Here is a 20,093-nt window from a genome sequence, read left to right on the forward strand (position 1 = left end):
CTTGCCAATATGCAAGGAAGGCTTGACAAGCACAGGATTTTAACATGTACTTTTAACTTTAGTTTAGAGCAGAGGGGAAAAAAAAAACCCCTATTTTCCAATTTTCTGCCAGTATGAGATGTGCTGAAAAAGGGTAAACACTTCAAGTCTTTGTCAAAAGCAGCTCCAAGGGGAATTGTGAGAATCAGAAGCTTTAAACAGTTCAGTTACCCAGGAAAAGTCTTTTGTGTCTAATTTTGGCATTTCATGGCTTATTACAGAATATTCAGCTCCCCCTTTTGTCTCTTATTTGCCCCCACAGTTCTTGCACAGGCCAACTTTAGCTGTTTGTGTTACTCAAGACAAATTACAGTGCTCAAGATATAATTAAAACTTGTTCTATGTGGAAAGCCATCTACTAATTTGATGATTGTGTTCAATGCTTACAATAACTATAATCATAACCACTTCTGGACCTGAAATGGGTAAATTTCACCAATAAGTTAAAAAACCACACAGCCTTGCTGTTCATCCACTGTTTCAAGAGCTCCAGTTGAGATACACAGTGCCATAATTATCAGTGATCTAGACAAGCAGCTAAGCATAAATCCAGTCACAACTGAGCATTTTCAACTACAGCTTATAAAAGCTTCCTGGTATTAGAGCATAAATAAATACCAGTGTTTTAAGAACACAGAACAGCTCTTCAGAATTTGTTCAACATTTATGACAAGAGAAATGTAAACACCAATTTGTTGTTAATGCCACTGCTGGAGTGTCCTTACCACCCAAATTCAGGGTATTAATTTTGTTGTTTCAAGTCCCACTTCTCAGATCTCATCTTCTTCTCTAACACCTACTGTCCACCTTAAAATTTTGGCTTTGATCTATGGCTTGTTGTCACAGCACATTTTATTTTACACATGAGCCTACTGAAATAAGTGACATGTTCACTTCCTCCAGCTATAAGCTACTTACTGTGTATTTTAACTGAAGAGTTGAAGGCTTTAAATAATAACTCTGTAAAAGTTCTTGATGCCACCAGCTCTGTGTATCATCCAGAGCTGGCAGCTGGGGCAAGCGTGACAAAAGGAACATCTGCAATTAGGACACTGTTACAGATATGCAAGTGGTAATTATCAATCAATTAACATGAACCTGCAAATCAAATCTCAATTTGAAATAAAACTCAATTAGTGCTTACTAATAGCAAATTCAGGAATTAGCACTCATTGGCTTGGCTTCCTCCTTCCCTCCCTCTCCAACAGGGCTACAAGCAGGTAAACTTGGCTATTCCCAGTCAGTTTGTCATCATTTCTATGGGACCAGAAGGAATAACTCTGCAGAAGTAACTCCTCTGCAGCACAGCAGCCCCTGCAGCTCAGCAAGCATCCCCCCATCAAGTGAAGGCAGGTATTTTGCCTTCTGAGCAAACCCCCAAGTCTCAAAGAGTTACTAAACGTGAACACCAGCAAGATTTGCTGCTAACACTACCCAGATTCTACTGAGCATCTTTGAGCTGTTTTGCAGTTAAACAATACAAGGTATTCAGAATCTTCTGGAATATACAGAAATGGTATAAAACTGTTACTTCAAGTTTGAACTCGGCTAAGCTCAATTCTGTATACCCAAACAGAAGCACATTTGATATCTTGAACAAGCCCCCAGGGGTGACAAGACAACTTGTTTCTCCATTTAAAAGATTAGAATATGCACAAATCCCCAGGGGTTTTAGTACTGTATCGGATACACAACATAAATGAAGCCCAATAAAATCTCAGGCAACAGAAATCATGAGGTCAGACACCACAGAGTGTTGTATGCATTGTTTATTTAACTTCAAATTCCACGGTAGGTCACAGATTAAATAGTTAAAAACTGGTTACTATCATACAATGTTCAGAACAGTCTTTCAAAACAGCTCTTTGGACAAAACTAAGAGCCAGATTCAAGCACAAATCCCCCAGGACAGAATGCTAGGGGTGGAAGAGAGCTTCAAAGTACTGACAGTAAACAACACTACACAAAGCACAGCAGGTCATCGCCCTGGGCCGCCACATGAATCAGAGCAGCTCTGTACAACACCTTCTGCCTGCATGGGCAGGCACCTACTGTGTTAGTGGGACAGAGTCTGCTTCTCCAGGACTTCAGCATTCCACATAACAGCACAGATATAAATCCGGGTTCTGTGAGGTTTTAAATTACAGAGCTGAAACCAGATTTAAGCAAACTGACATGGTCTTGCACTTAACACTCTTTAGCCTTGACACACAAGACACCTACAAATCAAATTTTTTATTTTGAAGACATGATGTCACCTGAGGTCAAAAAACTGTGAATGTGAACAACAGAGGTGTCTTCGGTTACTTACTCTAAAGTTTTAGACTGGTTGGGATGGGAGACTAGTGCTTGAACTGCACTGCTCAACACTGCATCCTATTTATGCCATCTTGCCTCAACTGAACATACAATTAAGTATAACAAAATGCATCAAAAAGGTAAATCAGTCAACTGTAAACTGTTGGCAAGAATCACTCAATTATATATTTATCTTCTATTTCAAGCATTTGTACAAGACACTGGAACTAGAAGCATTAGCTTTAATTTGTGCAATTTAAGAATTTCCTTCAGGAGGAGTTCAGTCATCTGACTAGACAGGAACCTCCCAGCCTTGCCTGGCAGCATCAGTCGTAGCTCACCTCACAAGAAGATTTTGAGCAACAACGTCAAGAAAGCACCGCAGTGCTAATCCAAGCAAAGTCAGGATTCACAGTCCGAGATTTCCTGCTGCATTACTGCCCCACGTGCAACACAACTCGTGCTGAGGAAGCCTCTCGAAGGCACCACTCCCAGCTGCAGCACCTACAGTGGCACTGATGCAAACCTTCACACTGCTGCAAAGCAGTTGGATGTATCAGAGCTTCCACAGGACCGAGAGCGCACAACATGGGAACAGGTAAAACAGCAGGTTTAACCTCAGCAGCCCTTCTGAGTGATGTCCTGCCCAGAAGATTTGGTAATATCCATCGTAGTGAACACCTGTAAGAGACCAAAAGAAGAGCTTGTTTACTGTTGCCTGCATCATCATCCACATGGCTACTGATCTCCTCTTGGTAAAACTGCCTTCAAGAGCAGCTTTTGAATCGGGCTGTGCCTTCCCCCCTTTCTTACCTCTGCACAAGTAGGATGGATACCAATTGTTTCATCAAGTAATTCTTTGGTGAGACCACATTTGATTGCAGCAGCAAAACCTTGGGTAACTTCACCAGCATTGGGTCCAAGAACATGCAGTCCTAACACACGATTCTGAGAACAGGTGAGAGAAAAATGAGTCAGTACCAGGCAAAGCCTGACAAAAGCTCTAGTGTGTAACTCCCATTACACTAAAAATGTTACACAAGCAGGTCAACAGCACAGTCTTTAGGAAAAAAATTAACCACTTCAAACAAAGTAGTCTGCAGTTCTTTCCACTTCAAAAATACCCTCAGCATATCCATCCTGCTACTTACATTGTCCTGTTTATTGCAGATAATCTTTGCATAACAGGTATTGTTATCCCTGCCGGGCACTGTCCATTCAAGTGGCCAGAACAAGGTGTGATAAACCTGGGAGAAAAACAAGAAAAAGAGCATTAGAATTTCATTGATTTAGTCAGACACAATTCTACTTTTTAGTATCTTCATAAATAGGTGGTTTCACATTTAACCCACTATATTCTTGTCTATAACAAATGAGACAAGAGTGACTTTTTTTTCAACTCAGTCCACAGAGTCCATCCTCCAAACCTCAGCAGAGGAAGACTTGACTCAAACCATGTAGCTCTGATTTCAATACTTGATAAAAACAACAACAGCTACAATATACAGTAGTCACAAATCAAACTTTCAGAAAGAAAAGTATGAAATTAATATCCAGTTACAGTAAGTTTAAACCTAAAACAGGTAACAGCAGAAACTCAATGTCAAGTGATTTTGAAAGATGTAAGGAATTAAACATAAGGCATGCAAGTATCTTCAGCGTAACTCCTCAGAGATGTGCAGAAGCCAGAAATTGCCATACAATGGGGAAGTTATCCCCAATACTCCTATAGACATATGTTAAGGTCAGCAAAAAAATTCACAATTCAAGTACAGTGGACCAGCAGAAAATAGTTCATCCCAGGAGTTTGGTATACTTCAGCAATAAAAGCCTTTAATTCATGACAATAAAAAACACTCCTACAGCTCTGCACCTAAGTCTGGCCTCCTGAGGGCAAATGCTTCTCTCAGCCACCTGCAAATGGTTATGCACAATTCCAATGGCATTAAGTCCAGTCCTGGGTTTCTGTGAGTTCAGTACCTTGCTGGCCAGATGAAAACACAGCCACAACAGTTCTACCTGTCCAAACTTCTGATCTTGTTAACACTATTCCTTGAGACTAAAGCAGCAAGGCCCAAGAAAAACACCCTCAAGCTACAAGTTAATTGACTCTTGGGTGTTCTTACCTCCAAGTTTTGCTCTCCATATTCATCTATGGCTTTTTCTTCAGGATACCCACAGCTGCCATACTCTAAAGGGGTAAACACTGTTGTTGGTACATTGATATAGTCACACTAAAAATAAAAAAAAAAATCATATTTAGACTATGCAAGTTCTATACACTACATACCAGAAAAAGTTATACAAGAACTTTTCTTCTTTTTTACAAAATACTTGCAGAGCCAACAGATAAGTGGATAAATTAACTCATGTTACTGTAGTTTTGAGGCTAAAAGCATCTTACTGAGATACTGTAACTTACTGAGAAATAAGTTGAAGTTGTCTGCTTATAGCTTTACCTTTTTGGAACTACCCCCATACAGCCTTTGGGCCAGCAGTCTCCCTGCCTGAATGGCAACTGGAGTAAGTTCAAGCTTTCCTTCCAAGATATCCCCAATCGCATAAACATAAGGCACATTGGTTTGTTCTTCATCATTTACAGGGACTTTCCCATTCCTTTAAAACAAACAGAAGACCACAAAATTCAGCATCACAACTTTCCTCAGATCTCTGCAAAAAAACAGGGGAGAAACTCTAACTACTCAGCTCATTTCATTAAATATCTTTATGCCTTTTTTAGTTCAACTGCAAACTCTGCAGAGCATCAATCACCTCCAACTCTGACACACTGCTGAAGTCTGTATTCAGTGGGCCAGTTCAGACATGAACAACAGTGCCTGGCTGATGGCAGCCAAGCTACTCAGACATCTTTGGACTCACAATCTTTCACCTGACTATTATACAGCACTGTGCTTTCAGCACAATGACCAACCAGTACATATTCACTCAGAATAGTTGTTTTACAAAGTAAGTACTGAAGAAATTAAGTTAATGGACAATTGTACTCAAATTCAGAACCAAAAAGTTTTCAAAGTTTCACATAATTGCCATACATAAGAGTGGGAATTAAAAGACCATCAGTATCATGAGCAAAGGTAAAAAAAAATCCTTGCATTCAGTGGTTTGAGGGAGTTCAGTAATACTCACTTCTCATTGATTTTGACACCAATTGTCTGTAAACCAATATTCCTGGTACATGCATCACGACCAATGGCTATCAAAACCTAAAAAAACCCAAAAATTAAATGCAGTAACTTTACGCAAGAGAAGTGTAACATAAGATTTCCCTTGGTTTTTCAGTGAAAAAACTAAAGCATATGAATGATTCCAAATTGCTTTTTTCCAAAATTTGAAAGAGCCACTACAACTCTCATCCAGGTACATCTTGTTTTAGAGATGCAACAAACAGAAAAGCCAAAACAAAAACAGAAACAACAACACTGTTTATATGAACTAAAGTCCAGGCTGACAGGGTTCAACTAAAGACAAATACTGAATTTCCCCTTTTTTTTTCTGCCAGTAAATTACAAGAACAACTTTTTAAGGATGAGTCCCCTTCAATTTGTTCAAGAGAAATTATTTCAATACTATTCATGTGATCAAGAGCCATTTATTTCAAATCCAGACATGCTTACAGTGTTATATTCTTCTTCAAGGATTTCTGGTCCCTCAGTAGACTTCGCTGTCACTTTCAGTCTTCCTGGCATTCCTTGCTCCAGCTGCTCAACCTGTGCAAATTTTTGTAAGCTTAGAATGACCTGAAGCAGCAGAGCTCACTTCCATTCTCATTCAAGCCTTGACCTACTAATCTATCATTAAGCTGTTAAAAAAGCTCAGTCTCATAAAACATTTATTTCTGCACAGAGCCAAAGCCTTCCCAGACAACACCTGCATTTTACATGTGCTGTTTAAAGTAATGATGTGTTAAGAGAAGAAAGCACTTGCCTGAACAGGTACAAACTTCCTGATGAACTTCACGCCGTGTGTTTCCATGTAGGCACCGACTTTTTCTGCCATTTCTTGGTCAAAACCCCGCAGCAGAATGGAACGCACCATCACGGTGACATCCAGACCCAGGCCAGCCAGAAACCCTGCACACTCCAGAGCCACGTAGGAAGCACCCACAACCAGAGTCTTGCCAGGGCAGTAAGGCAGGGAGAAGAGGTCATCACTGACAAGAGAAGGAGTCTAAGTAAGTTACAAGGTCCTTCCAACACAAGCTTGTTTGTCTTGGCAAACACTAGAGCAGACAAGTTCAGTCTTTTGTGCCTTTTCATCTCACCTGGTAATGCAGAATTCTTTATCTCCAGGGATACCTGGGTATCTTGGCCTTTCTCCTGTAGCCAGCACAAAAGTCTCTGCTGTGTGATAGGTTACTTGTCCTTTTCTGTTAGTTGCCTGTTGATGAAGACACAGTTAAGCCAGACATTTTCATATGCTTTAAGATAAAAATTATGTAATGCTTTCCTTAATTATTGTAGATATGTTTAAAAATCAAGAATAAGCAGTTTGAAACAAGAACAAATGCATTTAGAGATGCCACACAGGCCACTGAAGAACAACAGGTTTAAACAACTGACTATCAGGGTTTTCTTCCATTAGAGCACTTAAAATCACTTACTCTTTGAATCCTGCCCATTTTAACTGCGAAATTAGATTGGATTATTCATAACTTGACTTCCGAGTTATAAAAAGCTACAACAAATTAAGACAACCCCTTTATCCCCACAATAAAAGGCCAATGTAATGCAAAGGACAGCATAACATGAATTAGTTCTTCAGCTAATGTAAAAAAAAAAAAAAAGGTAATTAACAAAAAGGTTAACTAGTTACATGATTTCAGTTCAGAGGGCCTAAGACCCAACCTTGCATGAATTCTAACTAATTTGACTTCTAGAGACCCTTGGTCTTTGGAAATTTCATCTTGCCAATGCATCTCTCCCAGAATCTGACCTTCATTCTTTCTCTTTGTTAGTTTTCCATCACAAATGAAGGGAAACGTTTTCCCTGTTGAGTCAACAGGTAATTCAGGTTGGAAGAGATCTCAGGAGGTCATCTAGTCCAGCCTGCTGCTGGGAAGTCTCTGTTCTACTTCATTTATTGACTAAGGACACTTCAGTGACTTGGACACTTGAACAGGTGGTACACAAGGTAAATTGAATTTACTATTATCTTTCTTTATCTTGGTTTAAAAGACAAGGAGTTCAGCCTGGATACTGCAAACAGACAATTACACTCGCTGAGTGCAACTGTTGCCTTCAACATGCACTTCTAGGTTAACCTTGCTTCAGTATGCTCACTTATAGCAAGATTGGCAGAACAAGCTTTGTCTTGCAAAACTGACACTTTAATTTGTATGCTGATACAGCACAAGGTTCTAGAAGAGCTCTTATGCAAGTGCTTAATCTAAATTTAATTTCAATAGTTTTTATGCTTTAGTATGAGGATTTTCCAAGTTGCAAAATCACACAGCTAGAGTTTCCTTTCTTTCCCCCCCCCTCCTCACTCAGGCTGCTGAAATCAGTCATGAAGGTAGAAAATGAGACCATCTTCCTCTGTTCTTACAAGACACAGGTTTACACGTACGCACATCACTCTTACAGAACTAGGTTTGCAAACACTGTGGCAGACACTAAAGTGCAGTAATTATTTTAATCAGTAACTTCACAAATGAGTTATTAACTTCAGTTGACCTAACTTGGCAATGTTAAGTGAAGCCTTTTTGGTGCTGAATTTTATAAGCCAGAAACTCATGTTTCTAGAACATGAGTTTTCCATCCCAACTAAGTATTTTAAATGCAGAATATACCTTGATTTTGTGTGGTTCCACGAATTCTCCATAAGAATTGAGGTATGTCACAGACTTCTCTCTCAAAGACACTCGATAGCCCCAGTTTAGAGAACCAATGTAGTTCTGAACTGCTTCTACCATGGTCTCCCAGTTGTGTTTAACTGAAACAAGACAGTGATTTCATATTTAAGAAAATAAAAGTACAATGTGGCCCTTAAGAAAAACTTAACTTATTAATTGTACATCATGCTAAAAAAACATCATTATCAGTAATGAAGATACATATTAAGGTCTTGGTCTACCATGTTAATATTTATGTGACTTGTTACAATCTCAACTAAACCCATTCTAGAAGTTCTGTCATTTATTTCAGTTAACACAGGGAACAAAACACAATTAACTTTCAACCCCAAAGGTTTCTATGACTCAAGGAGGAGTTCACCTTCTGATTCACCTAAGATAAGTACACAACTCTGCCTCTAATTTATTAAGTCCAAATACAAGAACAGTCTTGAGTTCAGCATCTCATCTGTACAGTCTTGGTCTTCCCTCTGTGTTCATACCAACCTTGTTCTTCATACTGCCACCCATACTTCCTTGAATCTTGGAGTGCCTGACCCAGAAGTGCTGCTTGATGCATCAGCTTCTTGGGAATGCAACCGACATTTACACACGTGCCACCAAGTCCTAAGATGGAAAGAATCACATTATTGCTTCCATGAATGGGATTTATGCTTTCCCTATCACATACTTTGTATAATCACTCATATCACTCAGGGAGCTTTGCTACAGTCACACCAGTAACGTGAAATATCTGTTGCAAGAGACATTATAAAATACGATGAACACACTAAGCTTGTATTCGGTTTAAGACATTATTAGACTCACTGACCCAAAGACAGGTACACCATGTCAAACAGAGCCTGGTTACTTACTCCACAAGGCTTCAGATTTTAGTCAGCTTGTCAAGTAAGCCAGGCAAAAAGCCCAGAGTTTCTACAATTTAGCATGATCTATTATGTGGTATTTTAAATATGCCAGTGTTTGAAATGCTATCTACAAGAGCACATTCATTCCTTGACTCAATAGAAGTTTCACTGAAATCTTTTACTCATTCTCAGCTGCCAGTGTCACTAATGAGGCCAGCCAGTAGCTGTCCTTAATCAGGAAAAGGTGAGACATACATAGCAAAGGAGTCACTGTTCTAAAGGGATCCTATCAGTTGTCTACAATATAGAACTGGATGAAGTGAAAGGCAAAATATCCCCACAAACATTAGAATGTGAACATGCATGCAGACACTACTCACACATGGTTTGAAAGTGATCAAAACTAGAAAAACTTTTGACAGAGAGCAGAATTAACAATGCTCAAAGCAGAAATAACCATCCAGAAAAGCAGCAGGCATGCCAGGTAAATAACTCTTGTTATCTGTGTACTAGAATTACAGGAATTTAGCCTCAATTCCCAAGAACACAAATCCATAATATGTAACAACTCAGTATGTATCACTGGTACTCAAACGTCATCAAATACAAGATTACAAAAGCTCACCCCATGAGGTTCCAAGAGGTGTTGGAACAACATAATCTAATACCATTACTTTCTTTCCCAAGGCAGCAGCTTCCTATAAAGGATGGAGAAGACCAGTCAGCATTATTGAACCAAGCAAGCCTGTGCACTCATTTATGGTCATGATACATTTAGCACTAATAGAAGACTTCTTTACTACCTTCACCAGTTAGTCATTAACATACATGGCTCTTCTGTCTCCTTCCCGAGACAAAAACTGGAATCCCTCAAGAACTGACTTTTTTCCAAACTTTGAATATTTCCTTGTATGTTCAATGCTGCATCCAAATCATCCTATGCTGTCAAAAGCCATGATGTGAAAAAAGTATGAGATGGGCTCAGCAGGCTATGATTCTCTTCTACCTCACCTAAAGAAATATTTTATGCTGTTAGCTCTGCTTTTCTTCCAGACGGACAGAACTGACTTGGCATGCTCATGCATGGAAAAGAAGGTGACACACTGGAGACATTTCAAAGGAGCCATGATGTTCAAGGGGCTGGAGCACACCTCCTATGAGAAGGCCAAGGGAATTTGACACATTCAACCTGGAGAAGAACTGAATTTGCAACCACCATGATGTTCAAGGGGCTAGAGCACACCTCCTATGAGAAGGCCAAGGGAATTTGACACATTCAACCTGGAGAAGAACTGAATTTGCAGGGACACAGGAGCAACTTTCCAATACCTATGAGAAGTACATTAAGATGACTGTGCCAGGCACTTCACAGTGGCTAAGTAGCAAAGGGACAAAAGACAATGGCTTTAAGTTGAAACAAAAGACTCAGACTAAGGAACTTTCACACCATGAGGACAACCAAACAGGTTTCCCAGAAAGGCTGTGCCATCTCCACCCCTGGCTTATTTCAAATGAATGAGATCCTGCACAATCCTGTGTGACTTCACAGCTGACCTTGCTTGGAGCAAGTAGCTGACATTAGATGTTCTTCTCATAAGCCTATTCCTCTATCCAAGAAATTACCAGGTACACATTGTTTGATTTTTCAAGCACCTAAATCAAATTTCTAGGTGCCTCAAATCCATTTAAGAACTTCTGCATAACAACGGCAATCCTGGCTAAAACAAGGTTTAGCTGGCTGTCTTATATTTCATGAATACTATGAACAATTTGGCAATTAGCACCAAGTTTACAACTGATGTCCCAGAAGGTACTGTGAGGAAAGATCTGAACATTCTGAAAACACACAACTGGTCAACTGAAGAATTCCACTGTCAGCTCCTCCTGCCTGCTTTGTATTTTCTAATGAAGGTTGCATGCTTGGCTGTATAGTTCAGCAATTGTCAAGGCTGTTAGAAGAGCCTCACCCTGCCCAAGACAAACTGACAGTTAAGGATCCCTGGCTGACAAATGGGACTGTGTATCCAAATCCCTTGGGAAGCAGAGAAAACTGAATCTGGACCTTAGGTCCTGAGGCACTCCGAACAACAGCTAATTGTGTAAGGGCTACACAATCTCAGTTTCCCTTTCTGAGAAAGCACCTAAAAAGGGAACTAAAGAGTGAAGCAGCTCCTTAAAGGGAACTACAGGAAGCACTTAATTTTACACGACTGGTGATGCTAAATCCTAAACTGTCAAAAGGCTTCAAGAGCAGCCCTTAAGTTTTCTAGATTGCTGTTTGGAAGTGCCTGTGTATTACACATGCGGAAGACATCGTTAAAAAACATTTGGTTCCACCCTCAGCCAGAAAAATAAAACCTATTATTAGGATCAAGAACTGAATAGACATTGGCTAGAAACTGGTCCCTTTATCCCCTGAGTAAGCACATTACTAGACCACTATTGGTTCATTAATTAACAAGAAGAGCAGTAATACTCATCAAAACAGACTCTTTTATAACAACATAATTAATAGAGAGATTAACTTTTGAATAAGTTTTCCGTACCACGCGTTCTTTAATGTCATTTTCCCATCCTACCTTAGAACATGCAAGTCCACCTGAGCCACCACCAATAATAATGAGATCATATTCATAGGGTTCTGTAATTTGGTTATCCCCAAGGAGTTTCTGCAGTGATCCATCCTTATAAGCCTGGGAGAAAAAAAGAAGTAATCAAATTAGCACACATGTTTCTGAGCAAACAACTGATAACATTGCCTCATGTGACTGACGTCAGCCAGTGTGCCATGTCACACAAAATGTAACTATGATCAAACAGCAAAATCCCTCAGTCTTGTCTACTTCCAGCTGATTTTTAAAGCCAAGTTACCTGATATGTTGCATCACAGCCACCAACGTGAGTTCCATTCACAAATACATTAGGCACTGTTCTCTGGTTGGTCAGCTCTGCCAATACTTGCTGAATACTGGCTCCATCGTCTAAGAATAAAAGAAATGTGTACATTATAAACAGATTTCAGGAGGAGATTTTAGAACAATCTGAAGTATTAAAGGTTTGGATGGTGATACACTGTAGGCCTGCCAAGACAACAATTTTATTAAAAATATTCCATCTGCAGGTTTCCTGGACAAAAGCAAGTCTTCAGAAACTACTTCTCAAAGGAGCAGGCTTAAATACAGAAATTAAATTGGTATTTCAAGCCACAATTCTACAGACTGGAGTAATGCTGAAGTAGTAAGAGTTTAGTAAGGATTTTTATCTCTTACAGTGTCACATTTGTTGCTACACACTACAGTGTTCACTACACAAAAATTCTTTTCCAGCTATCACAGAAGATCACACAGACACCTTTTCTTTCACAAGAACTGTCTTATTTTGGAGGATGTTCTGTGCACAGGAACATAATTTTGCCCAGCAGCTTTGTATTATGAGACAATGGTAAGGAAAGTACGAACATGCTTTTCTACTTACCCTAAAGCTACCTTCCTCCTTTTTCTACCCACCACACTGTCAGAAACTTTATAATTTTAAAATTATCATTGCTTGACCTCATCTGCCATCTGAATCATCAGCACCTACACAGAGGCTCAATTTGGATCTCTCAGCAGTAAATGTGGGAATGGGGATTTACAGTAATCACTTTGACTAAAATCTTTTTATTCCAAGATTGTATCTACTAAGTATCAGAAATCAGAGCAACTGCAAGGGAAATATATTATTAATTAGAAGTAATTCCAGGAAAAAAAAGGCTGTGCATTGTACTCTACATATCTTGGGCTATAATTAATTCACAGTATGACAACATGAATAAGAAGCAAAAGTAGCTAAGAAGAGATGAATAAATAGCTACATTTCTCCCAAACAATGCTTAGGCAAAACCAGAAACTTCAAAAAGGCATTAGAACTTTGAAAAAAATATTGGAAATTTAAGTTTTGTGCAGAAAAAAATAACAGACACTCAACAGCTTACCAAAAGTGCACTTAAGACCTCAGTAAGAACCATATAAGAAACTATTTATTCCTAAAACTACATTAAAATCTACATGCATTATGTCCACATACACATAAGGCACTGCACATGTCCTAAAACTAAAGCAGCTTGGGCTCTAAGGAAAAAAAAAACAAGTTGAAACTAGCAACAGCCTAGTTACTGGAATTTACCCTTCCTTCCAGTGACTCAGCACTTTCCCCAAAGAAGGTCACCAACACACCAAGTCAAACATTAACAATTCATCTGAAGCCACAAGAGAACCAGGAGTAGGAAAAAAATTACAGACTTATTCCCCAGAAGTCATACTTCCTTGTACAGAAATCAGATCTCACCTTCTCTAGCACCTGATGGTTTTTATAATCAAAGCCTTCAGTTATATTAAAAACACATCCTGTATAAAAAGCACATTGAAACCTAACTGCCTTTATCTCTACATATATTAAAATGTATTTTACTTGTTTATTGTCCCCCAATTAATTCAAGACAGCTTAAGGAATCATGCAGCTTAAGGAATCACTAATTTTTAGTTACATTAAGCAGCAGCATGTGATACACTTTTTTTTCTCCTACTCACCAGCTACATCCAGTTCCAGAGCATAGTACTCCACACGCAGGGAGCGGAAGAGTTCCTTCACCTGCAACAGAACAGACAGCATGGCAGTGCAAAGGTTTCTGAGCTCAGGGTACAGCTCAGGGTACAGCTTCCCTGAGGACACACACAGAGACCTCCAAGGCTCAGTTCCCGTGCTCCGAGGCACAGGCTCCACACAGCTTTGACAGTTTGGTTCTACGTTTTGTGCGTTCCTCACTTAAAGCCAGAGCATTTAACCTTCCAGTACAAATCCTGTTACCTTAAGAAAAAGCTTCCAGATACAATTTGCTTAGCTGCTGACTTCTCCACCCATGACATACCAAAAGCCATGGAAGTGACTGCCATATAAAAAAACTAAGAAGAGAGATAAAGCAGCAGCAAGAGTCCTTGATAATACTAAGGAAAAAAAAAAAAAAAAACACCAAAGGAAAAAAGGGAGTAAAAAACAATAAGCAAAACAAAATGCTGTCAAAGAAATAATAATAAAAAAAGCTATAGAAGGAAGGAACACATTCCAAATGCATTCAGCACTCAGCTGGGTGTTTTTTTAACCTCAGTTCTGGATGGACAAAGTGTACCATTACCTGACTCAAATGAGGCAGCCTTTTAGAAACATTTCTACAATAACATTTTTTGTGAAGCTGGCATGTGAAAACAGCTCGAGCAAGAATCACTGAATGTCAGTGGGATGGACCCACTTGCCAGCATGGAGTCTGAACATTTTCAATCAGCTTTCTGATGAACCTCAAATTTATTGACAGAGCTTCATTAAGAGTATGTTGAGTCCCATCTAGTAAGTTTAAAGATGTATAACACATGAGGAATAAAATGTTTTTAATATTGCTGTGATCATACTGTTACTATACTGAATACTGAGTATCCCAGTGTTTTCTGATAAAGTTTCAGCTTTATGCAGACAAACAAGAAGATCTTGCATTCTGTACAAATGAAGTTACTTAGCACATCATCTATCAACTGTAACATTCAAAAAAAAAGCTTTGCCTCTGTAACTGATTATATTGGTTCTACAGTTTCAGAACAGTGGAAGCTCTAAGGGACCTTTTCAGGATATCTGCATGAACTTCCTGCAGCTCAAAGCAGAGCCAAATGTGAAGGCTGATGACCATTGCTCAAGCACTGTCCTCTCACTGGGAACATCCAAGAGGGCAGAGACACCAGAACTTTGCTGGGCTGGCTCAACGTTTGACCATCCTCAGAGTAAAGAACTTCCATTTTATCCCATTGGAGTGTGTCACTGCAACTCATGTTTGCTGGTTCTTCTCCTTTCACTCCTCAACATGAACAACAGTCTGGTTGTCGTCCCACTAGTCAGCTGAAGGCAGCAACTAAAACCTCTGGTCAGCCTTATCAAGGCTGAACAAACTGAGCTCCTCCTTCACACATTCACTGTGTGTGATACTCCAGCCCTCTAACCAGCTATAGATGATCCTTGAAATTTTTTGTCCTAAGCTCACCATTACCTCCAGGCTTGCTCCCTGGAATGATTACAGCTACAGGCAGAATGAAAGGGAAACAGCAGTGGAACCACTCCAGACCTCCTGTTCTGCATCTGCTGTTACGAATCTCAAAGTAAATGCCATGCATCCAAAATGCAGAGCTTAAAGCGATTGCTACTAGGAAGTGTTAAGAATACAGAGGCAAATCAGAAATTAGCTGCTTGGCTGCTGGTTTAGTTTGCAGCAAAGCAGATAACAGGCAAGCGTTCCTTAGTTTTTGTTTTCTTTTTAAAAAAAAACTCTGCCAAAACATTGCAACAGCAGCTGGCAGGAAGGACAGGACACGACATTACTAAACCAAGAAAGACTACACTCAAGAAAGGACAGATTTAAGGCATTTACACCACCTTTATTCTCTACTGAAGGTACTCAGTAGAAAGAACAAAAATCAGACAAATGCCAGCATCCTAATTAGAGGTAACTATTGCACTTCACACTTATGAACAAATCATACTTGTGTCGTGCTAATGAAACTGGAGGAAGGATCATAGCAAGCACATGAGCAGTTACAAAATCTTCAATGCAGGCAAGAGATAATAGATGACTTTGGTTTGGAGAAGGAAATGATTAGGAGGAGTAGAAAGATAACACACTAATCATGACTAATATCAAGATAAGCTGAACAGGAAATGATTTCTCAGAAATACTCACTGGAGCACTCAGCAATAACTGCATTTACCAGAAAACAACTTTGAAATGAAAAGGAAGTAAATCTCCCTAGGGAACACCACCAGAAAACTTACTGCTATCTGACACTGTACAAGCCAAAATTAAAATGAGATCAAAGGAGTTATTAGACCAAGTAATGAAAAAGAAAATCCACTGAAAACTTTGAACTTAATAAAACTAATACCGACTCGGGTCACAAAATTCCTGTGTCACACATACATACCACTGGAAACTTCAGCAGTGCACTGGGAGATTTTCTTACTTCTAGCCCAAAAACAAAAGTATCATTTCTCCAAATGTCAGGGATGGGACACAAGGCTGCAGTCACTGATACAACCATTTACTTCCCTTTTCACCAATGCAATGGCCTCAGGTACCAAACCCTTTCAGTTTTCACAAAAAATGATGGACTGGAAACACTTCCAAATATTATTAAACAATAGATAATTCCTCTGAAACCAAGAAATTAGTCTAACTTTAGGAAATGCTTCCCAGAGATGCTTTCTGTCACTAAGGAAGCTAAGCAGGTTTGAGATAAGCTTCATATCATAAAATGATAATGGTCTGTCCTAGGTCTGCTTTTTTAAGTACCAGCTAACACTCCATAATAGCTACAGCTGAATTGGCCAGAACCCCCTGAAGACAGAGAATGTAATCTGCAATAGCATAAAATATAACTAAAATAACCAGTAACTTCATGCAATCACAGCTGTTGCTCTTAAAGTATCAACATATCACAGTGTTCAGCCTTGCCATTTTTTCCATGCTAAAAAACTGTGTTTTCTTTATGCATTTCTATCTTATTATCTTTTCTGATTGCTAAGAAATTGAAGAAGCAGCCAAGTTAAATTACGACAAGGAAGTAATTCTACCACCACCCCCTCTCCACCACTGCCCTGTTAAAGCAGTTGAACAACAAATTGCATTTGCAGAAGAACAACAGCACAATTGCCAAGTCATGCTATTAGCTAACCTGAATACAATCACCTACCTAATCCACTTAGGGAATTTATTTGCAGTTGTGTTTCCGAAGAAAAGTGCAATTTCAATTTTCTTCTAGCACGGCTACCTCCACTTGAAATAGAGAATTCTTTCCACCCTCAAATTAGGTACTTTCAGAGCATGAGCATTAAACATCTTTTTAAATTAATCCTACAAAAAGCACACTGCTAACAACCATCCACAGTAAATGACAACACAATGCACACTGTTCATATCTGTCTAAGAACTCAGAACTACGTGATTTCAGTCTAAGCACCCAAGCTGTAACTACTCTTCCAAATTACATTCACTTCATTAATTCTATAGACTTGATCAGCTAACAAGAGTCCTGCATTACCCATTGTTTTCCCATTCCTTTCACTAATTTCTAAGTCTTTGGTAAGAGGGATTGTTAATACCCTTAGTGTTACAGATATTCCTGTTTTATCACTTGATGTCTCATGTGAGGCTTCCTTCTTCCATAAACTTTCTTTTTTTAATTAATTCTCTGCAATCTATACCCCTTCTCCACATTTTCTTTATTATATTACCTTTCTGTTCTGGTCCAATCAGGAACATGAGCCAAGGAAATCTGCCTACCAGGCCAATCTGCTCTTCATCCCCCAGCCCTATTTATGACCAGTTTCTTCACAAAAATTCACACAGCATTTTTCAACTCCCCCTCCTAGAAAGGGCCATGACAGAGGGTCCTCTACTCCCTGTGTTCATTTGTCCCCTTTGCAAGAAAATAAGGATAATATTCCTCATATCTGATCGCTTCACTGAAGCAAGCAAACTGCCTAATGGAGAAGCTATGAACAAATGCAGGACAGAACAATATAGAATTTAATACTGGACTACAGTCAAGTCTTTTCTCCCCTTCCTGTCTTAGTCTAGAGCCCCTGCAACACCACAAACAGATGAAAGAAAAAGGAAGAAGGTTTAAAAAGTTACAGTGTCATCAAATGATCTCAAACCCACTGAACTGAGTGCCATGAGCATCAGCATTTACAATCACAAGCACTAAAAGTACACAGGGCAATACTGACAGGCATGACTAAGTATTTCTCAATGGTCAGCTCTGGACTCCTCAAGAAATGATTTCTCCTCAGCAGAAGATAACACTTTTGTCAACTGGACTAGGCAGGAGCAAGACTCCAACTCTTCATTTACCAAAACTTCGAGTAAGTTGTTAAGAAGGATTTGAACTGTGTATTCTGCTTTACTATCTGCCAAAAGGTTCTTAGACAGAAGGCACTGGTTTGGTCGATCCTCCCAAACACAAAAGCTTCCTTTCTCAAAACCTCATTTAAGTTGCAAGTGAGATAGGATATATTCAGTTAAGTTTTGTGCAAGGGGGTCATAATATCTCTTCCCTCCCCAGAATTTCCAGAACTAAGCCTAACTCAGAAATGAGAGTGAGGCTTCTGAGTATTTTCCTGGTTATCACTTCTATTGAGGAACACCAGGACTTCATCCAACAGTTCCAATTATGTTCTTCCACCATGGCCCTATCAAATATGGAAGTGCAAGGTTTAAATAAAATTTCATAACATACTTTTTGCAACTATCCAAGAAACCCAAGGCCTACAAACCCTCAGATCTTGTGCGGACTCTGACCAGTTTGTTGGTATCATAAAATTCTAATGAAGGCCCTGATTTTTTAATGAGTTTGGCTTACTAGTTATAGCCAGCCTGTGACACTGATGTACAGGCTTTAGGGCTAAAAAGATATTTTTCTCTAAACATCGCAATTAACTAACCATGCTTTTCTCTTCTTTTGAACACACGCTGCAACCAATATTTAGAACGTACACATTCGTTATAGAGTCAACCTTGCTCAAATTTAGAAAGGGCAGAAAACTTAACTCATCCCTCCCTTGGAGGGCAGCTTTGTCCAAGCTGAACACCAGTGCGGTACCCAAATTTCCAGCGACAAAGAAACACAGCCAGCACCCTGAGCTTCGAGCAGCTGTACAGCTGGAGGAACAAGCACACCGCGCAGAACTCGCCACACATCCGTCTCCCACCGTGGCAAAGCGAAAGAACTACCACGAACACCACGGATCTTCGCCTGGTTTCAAGTGGAAAGTGGTGTTCCAGGGCTGGCACGTGCTGCTGGAGCGGGATGGATACAGCGCCACTTCGGCACGCTCCAAAGCCCGCAGGTGCCTCTGCCGGCAGCAGCCGCCGCACGCCCACAGCGCCTCCCTCAGCCCCGCTCCCCTGCGCGGGCCGAGCGGGCGCCCTCGGGCCAAGGTCTGCCCATGCATCCCTCGAGGGGAGGGCCCGCGGGGCACCGCGCCGAGCGGGCTCCCACCGCCGCCGCCGCCTCACCTTGTTGCAGTATGGGCAGTAGCTCTTGCTGAAGATCATGACGCGGTGCGAGGCGATGAGGGTCCGCACGCGGAGCTTCAGCCCGTCCCAGTCCGGGAGCCGGGTCTGTCCCGGCGGCGGCGCCATGGCGGTAGCGGCACCGACGCCTTCCCCGCGGCGGCCGCGCTGACCCTCAACCGCGCCCGCCCCTTCCGCAGCGGGCAGCGTGACGAGCCGGGCCGACCTATTCGGAGGGAGCGAGGGGGGACAACATGCCAAGGAGGGCTCTCCACCCTGCATTTCAGCCACAAGCACTACGAATCATTATAAAATAATAAAAGATACTTTATATCAGAGGCGAAAGCCTCACTATCTGCCCAAAAGCTACGTAGAGAAGGATAAACTTGCGTTATGTAAGCCTCTCTCCCCTCTGCGAGGGGGCGTGAAGTGAGCCAACAGGAGGCCGGCGAGAGCGCGCATGAGCGGCGGGCGGGGCGGTGCCGCCTCAGCGCCCGGCCGGCCGGGGCTGGGAGGGCGGATAGTGCCGGGCCGAGCGGGCGGAGCGGTGGGTGGCGTGGGTGTTGTTCTTTCTCCCCTCACGGACCGCCCGGCTCTGAGCCGGCGGCGATTGCCCCGGCCTGGAGCGATCGGCCCAAGTCCCGGGTTCGACCTGCCTCGGTGCCCTTTAAGTTGGCGCGAAGTATGAGGGAAAAGCTGCTTCCCCCGTGTGCCTCCTCCTGCCCCTTGGATTTCGTGCGCAGGAAGGAGAACGGGTACAAGTGGAGCATTTCCTATAATAAAACGGATTATTAGGCAAGAGAGCAGATAAAGTTTCATTTTCTTACACCTGCCCCTTGGATTTCCTGCGCAGGAAGGAGCATTTCCTATAATAAAACGGATTATTAGGCAGGAGAGCAGATAAAGTTTCATTTTCTTACACGTTGCGGGGTTAAAGGAGGGCATGCTG

At 40.9% G+C, this 20,093-nt stretch overlaps 1 protein-coding gene across 2 annotated transcripts; it reads right to left on the reverse strand.

The window, feature by feature from the left end:
- Nucleotides 1–1,793: 1,793 nt before the first annotated feature.
- TXNRD3 (thioredoxin reductase 3) lies at nucleotides 1,794–19,519 on the reverse strand. 2 transcript variants are annotated; one of them, XM_041425544.1, is made up of 16 exons: nucleotides 19,148–19,519; nucleotides 13,626–13,686; nucleotides 11,929–12,038; nucleotides 11,637–11,750; nucleotides 9,683–9,755; nucleotides 8,696–8,815; nucleotides 8,147–8,289; nucleotides 6,620–6,735; nucleotides 6,283–6,508; nucleotides 5,973–6,065; nucleotides 5,485–5,561; nucleotides 4,797–4,953; nucleotides 4,464–4,571; nucleotides 3,489–3,584; nucleotides 3,151–3,285; nucleotides 1,794–3,018 (listed from the first exon to the last, which is right to left on the reverse strand). In XM_041425544.1, the coding sequence occupies exons 1-16, from the start codon at nucleotides 19,424–19,426 to the stop codon at nucleotides 2,956–2,958; spliced, it is 1,971 nt and encodes a 656-aa protein (XP_041281478.1). In that variant the 5' UTR covers nucleotides 19,427–19,519; the 3' UTR covers nucleotides 1,794–2,955. The 2 variants fall into 2 exon arrangements, with proteins under 2 accessions (XP_041281478.1, XP_041281479.1); XM_041425545.1 differs by lacking the exon at nucleotides 19,148–19,519 and adding an exon at nucleotides 13,903–13,965.
- Nucleotides 19,520–20,093: the final 574 nt, after the last annotated feature.

Source organism: Onychostruthus taczanowskii, unplaced genomic scaffold (assembly GCF_017590055.1).
Source record: "Onychostruthus taczanowskii isolate IOZ18803 unplaced genomic scaffold, ASM1759005v1 scaffold9, whole genome shotgun sequence".
Taxonomy (NCBI): domain Eukaryota; kingdom Metazoa; phylum Chordata; class Aves; order Passeriformes; family Passeridae; genus Onychostruthus; species Onychostruthus taczanowskii.

Bases quoted from the DNA above. Each gene is read 5' to 3' on its own strand.
- TXNRD3 (XM_041425544.1), bottom strand. From the start codon at position 19,426: ATGCAGGGTGGAGAGCCCTCCTTGGCATGTTGTCCCCCCTCGCTCCCT. The intron at 13,687-19,147 runs GTGAGGCGGCGG...GTTCTGTTGCAG, and splicing joins ACTGCCCATACTGCAACAAG to GTGAAGGAACTCTTCCGCTC. The intron at 3,019-3,150 runs GTAAGAAAGGGG...GGTCTCTTACAG, and splicing joins TCCATCCTACTTGTGCAGAG to GTGTTCACTACGATGGATAT.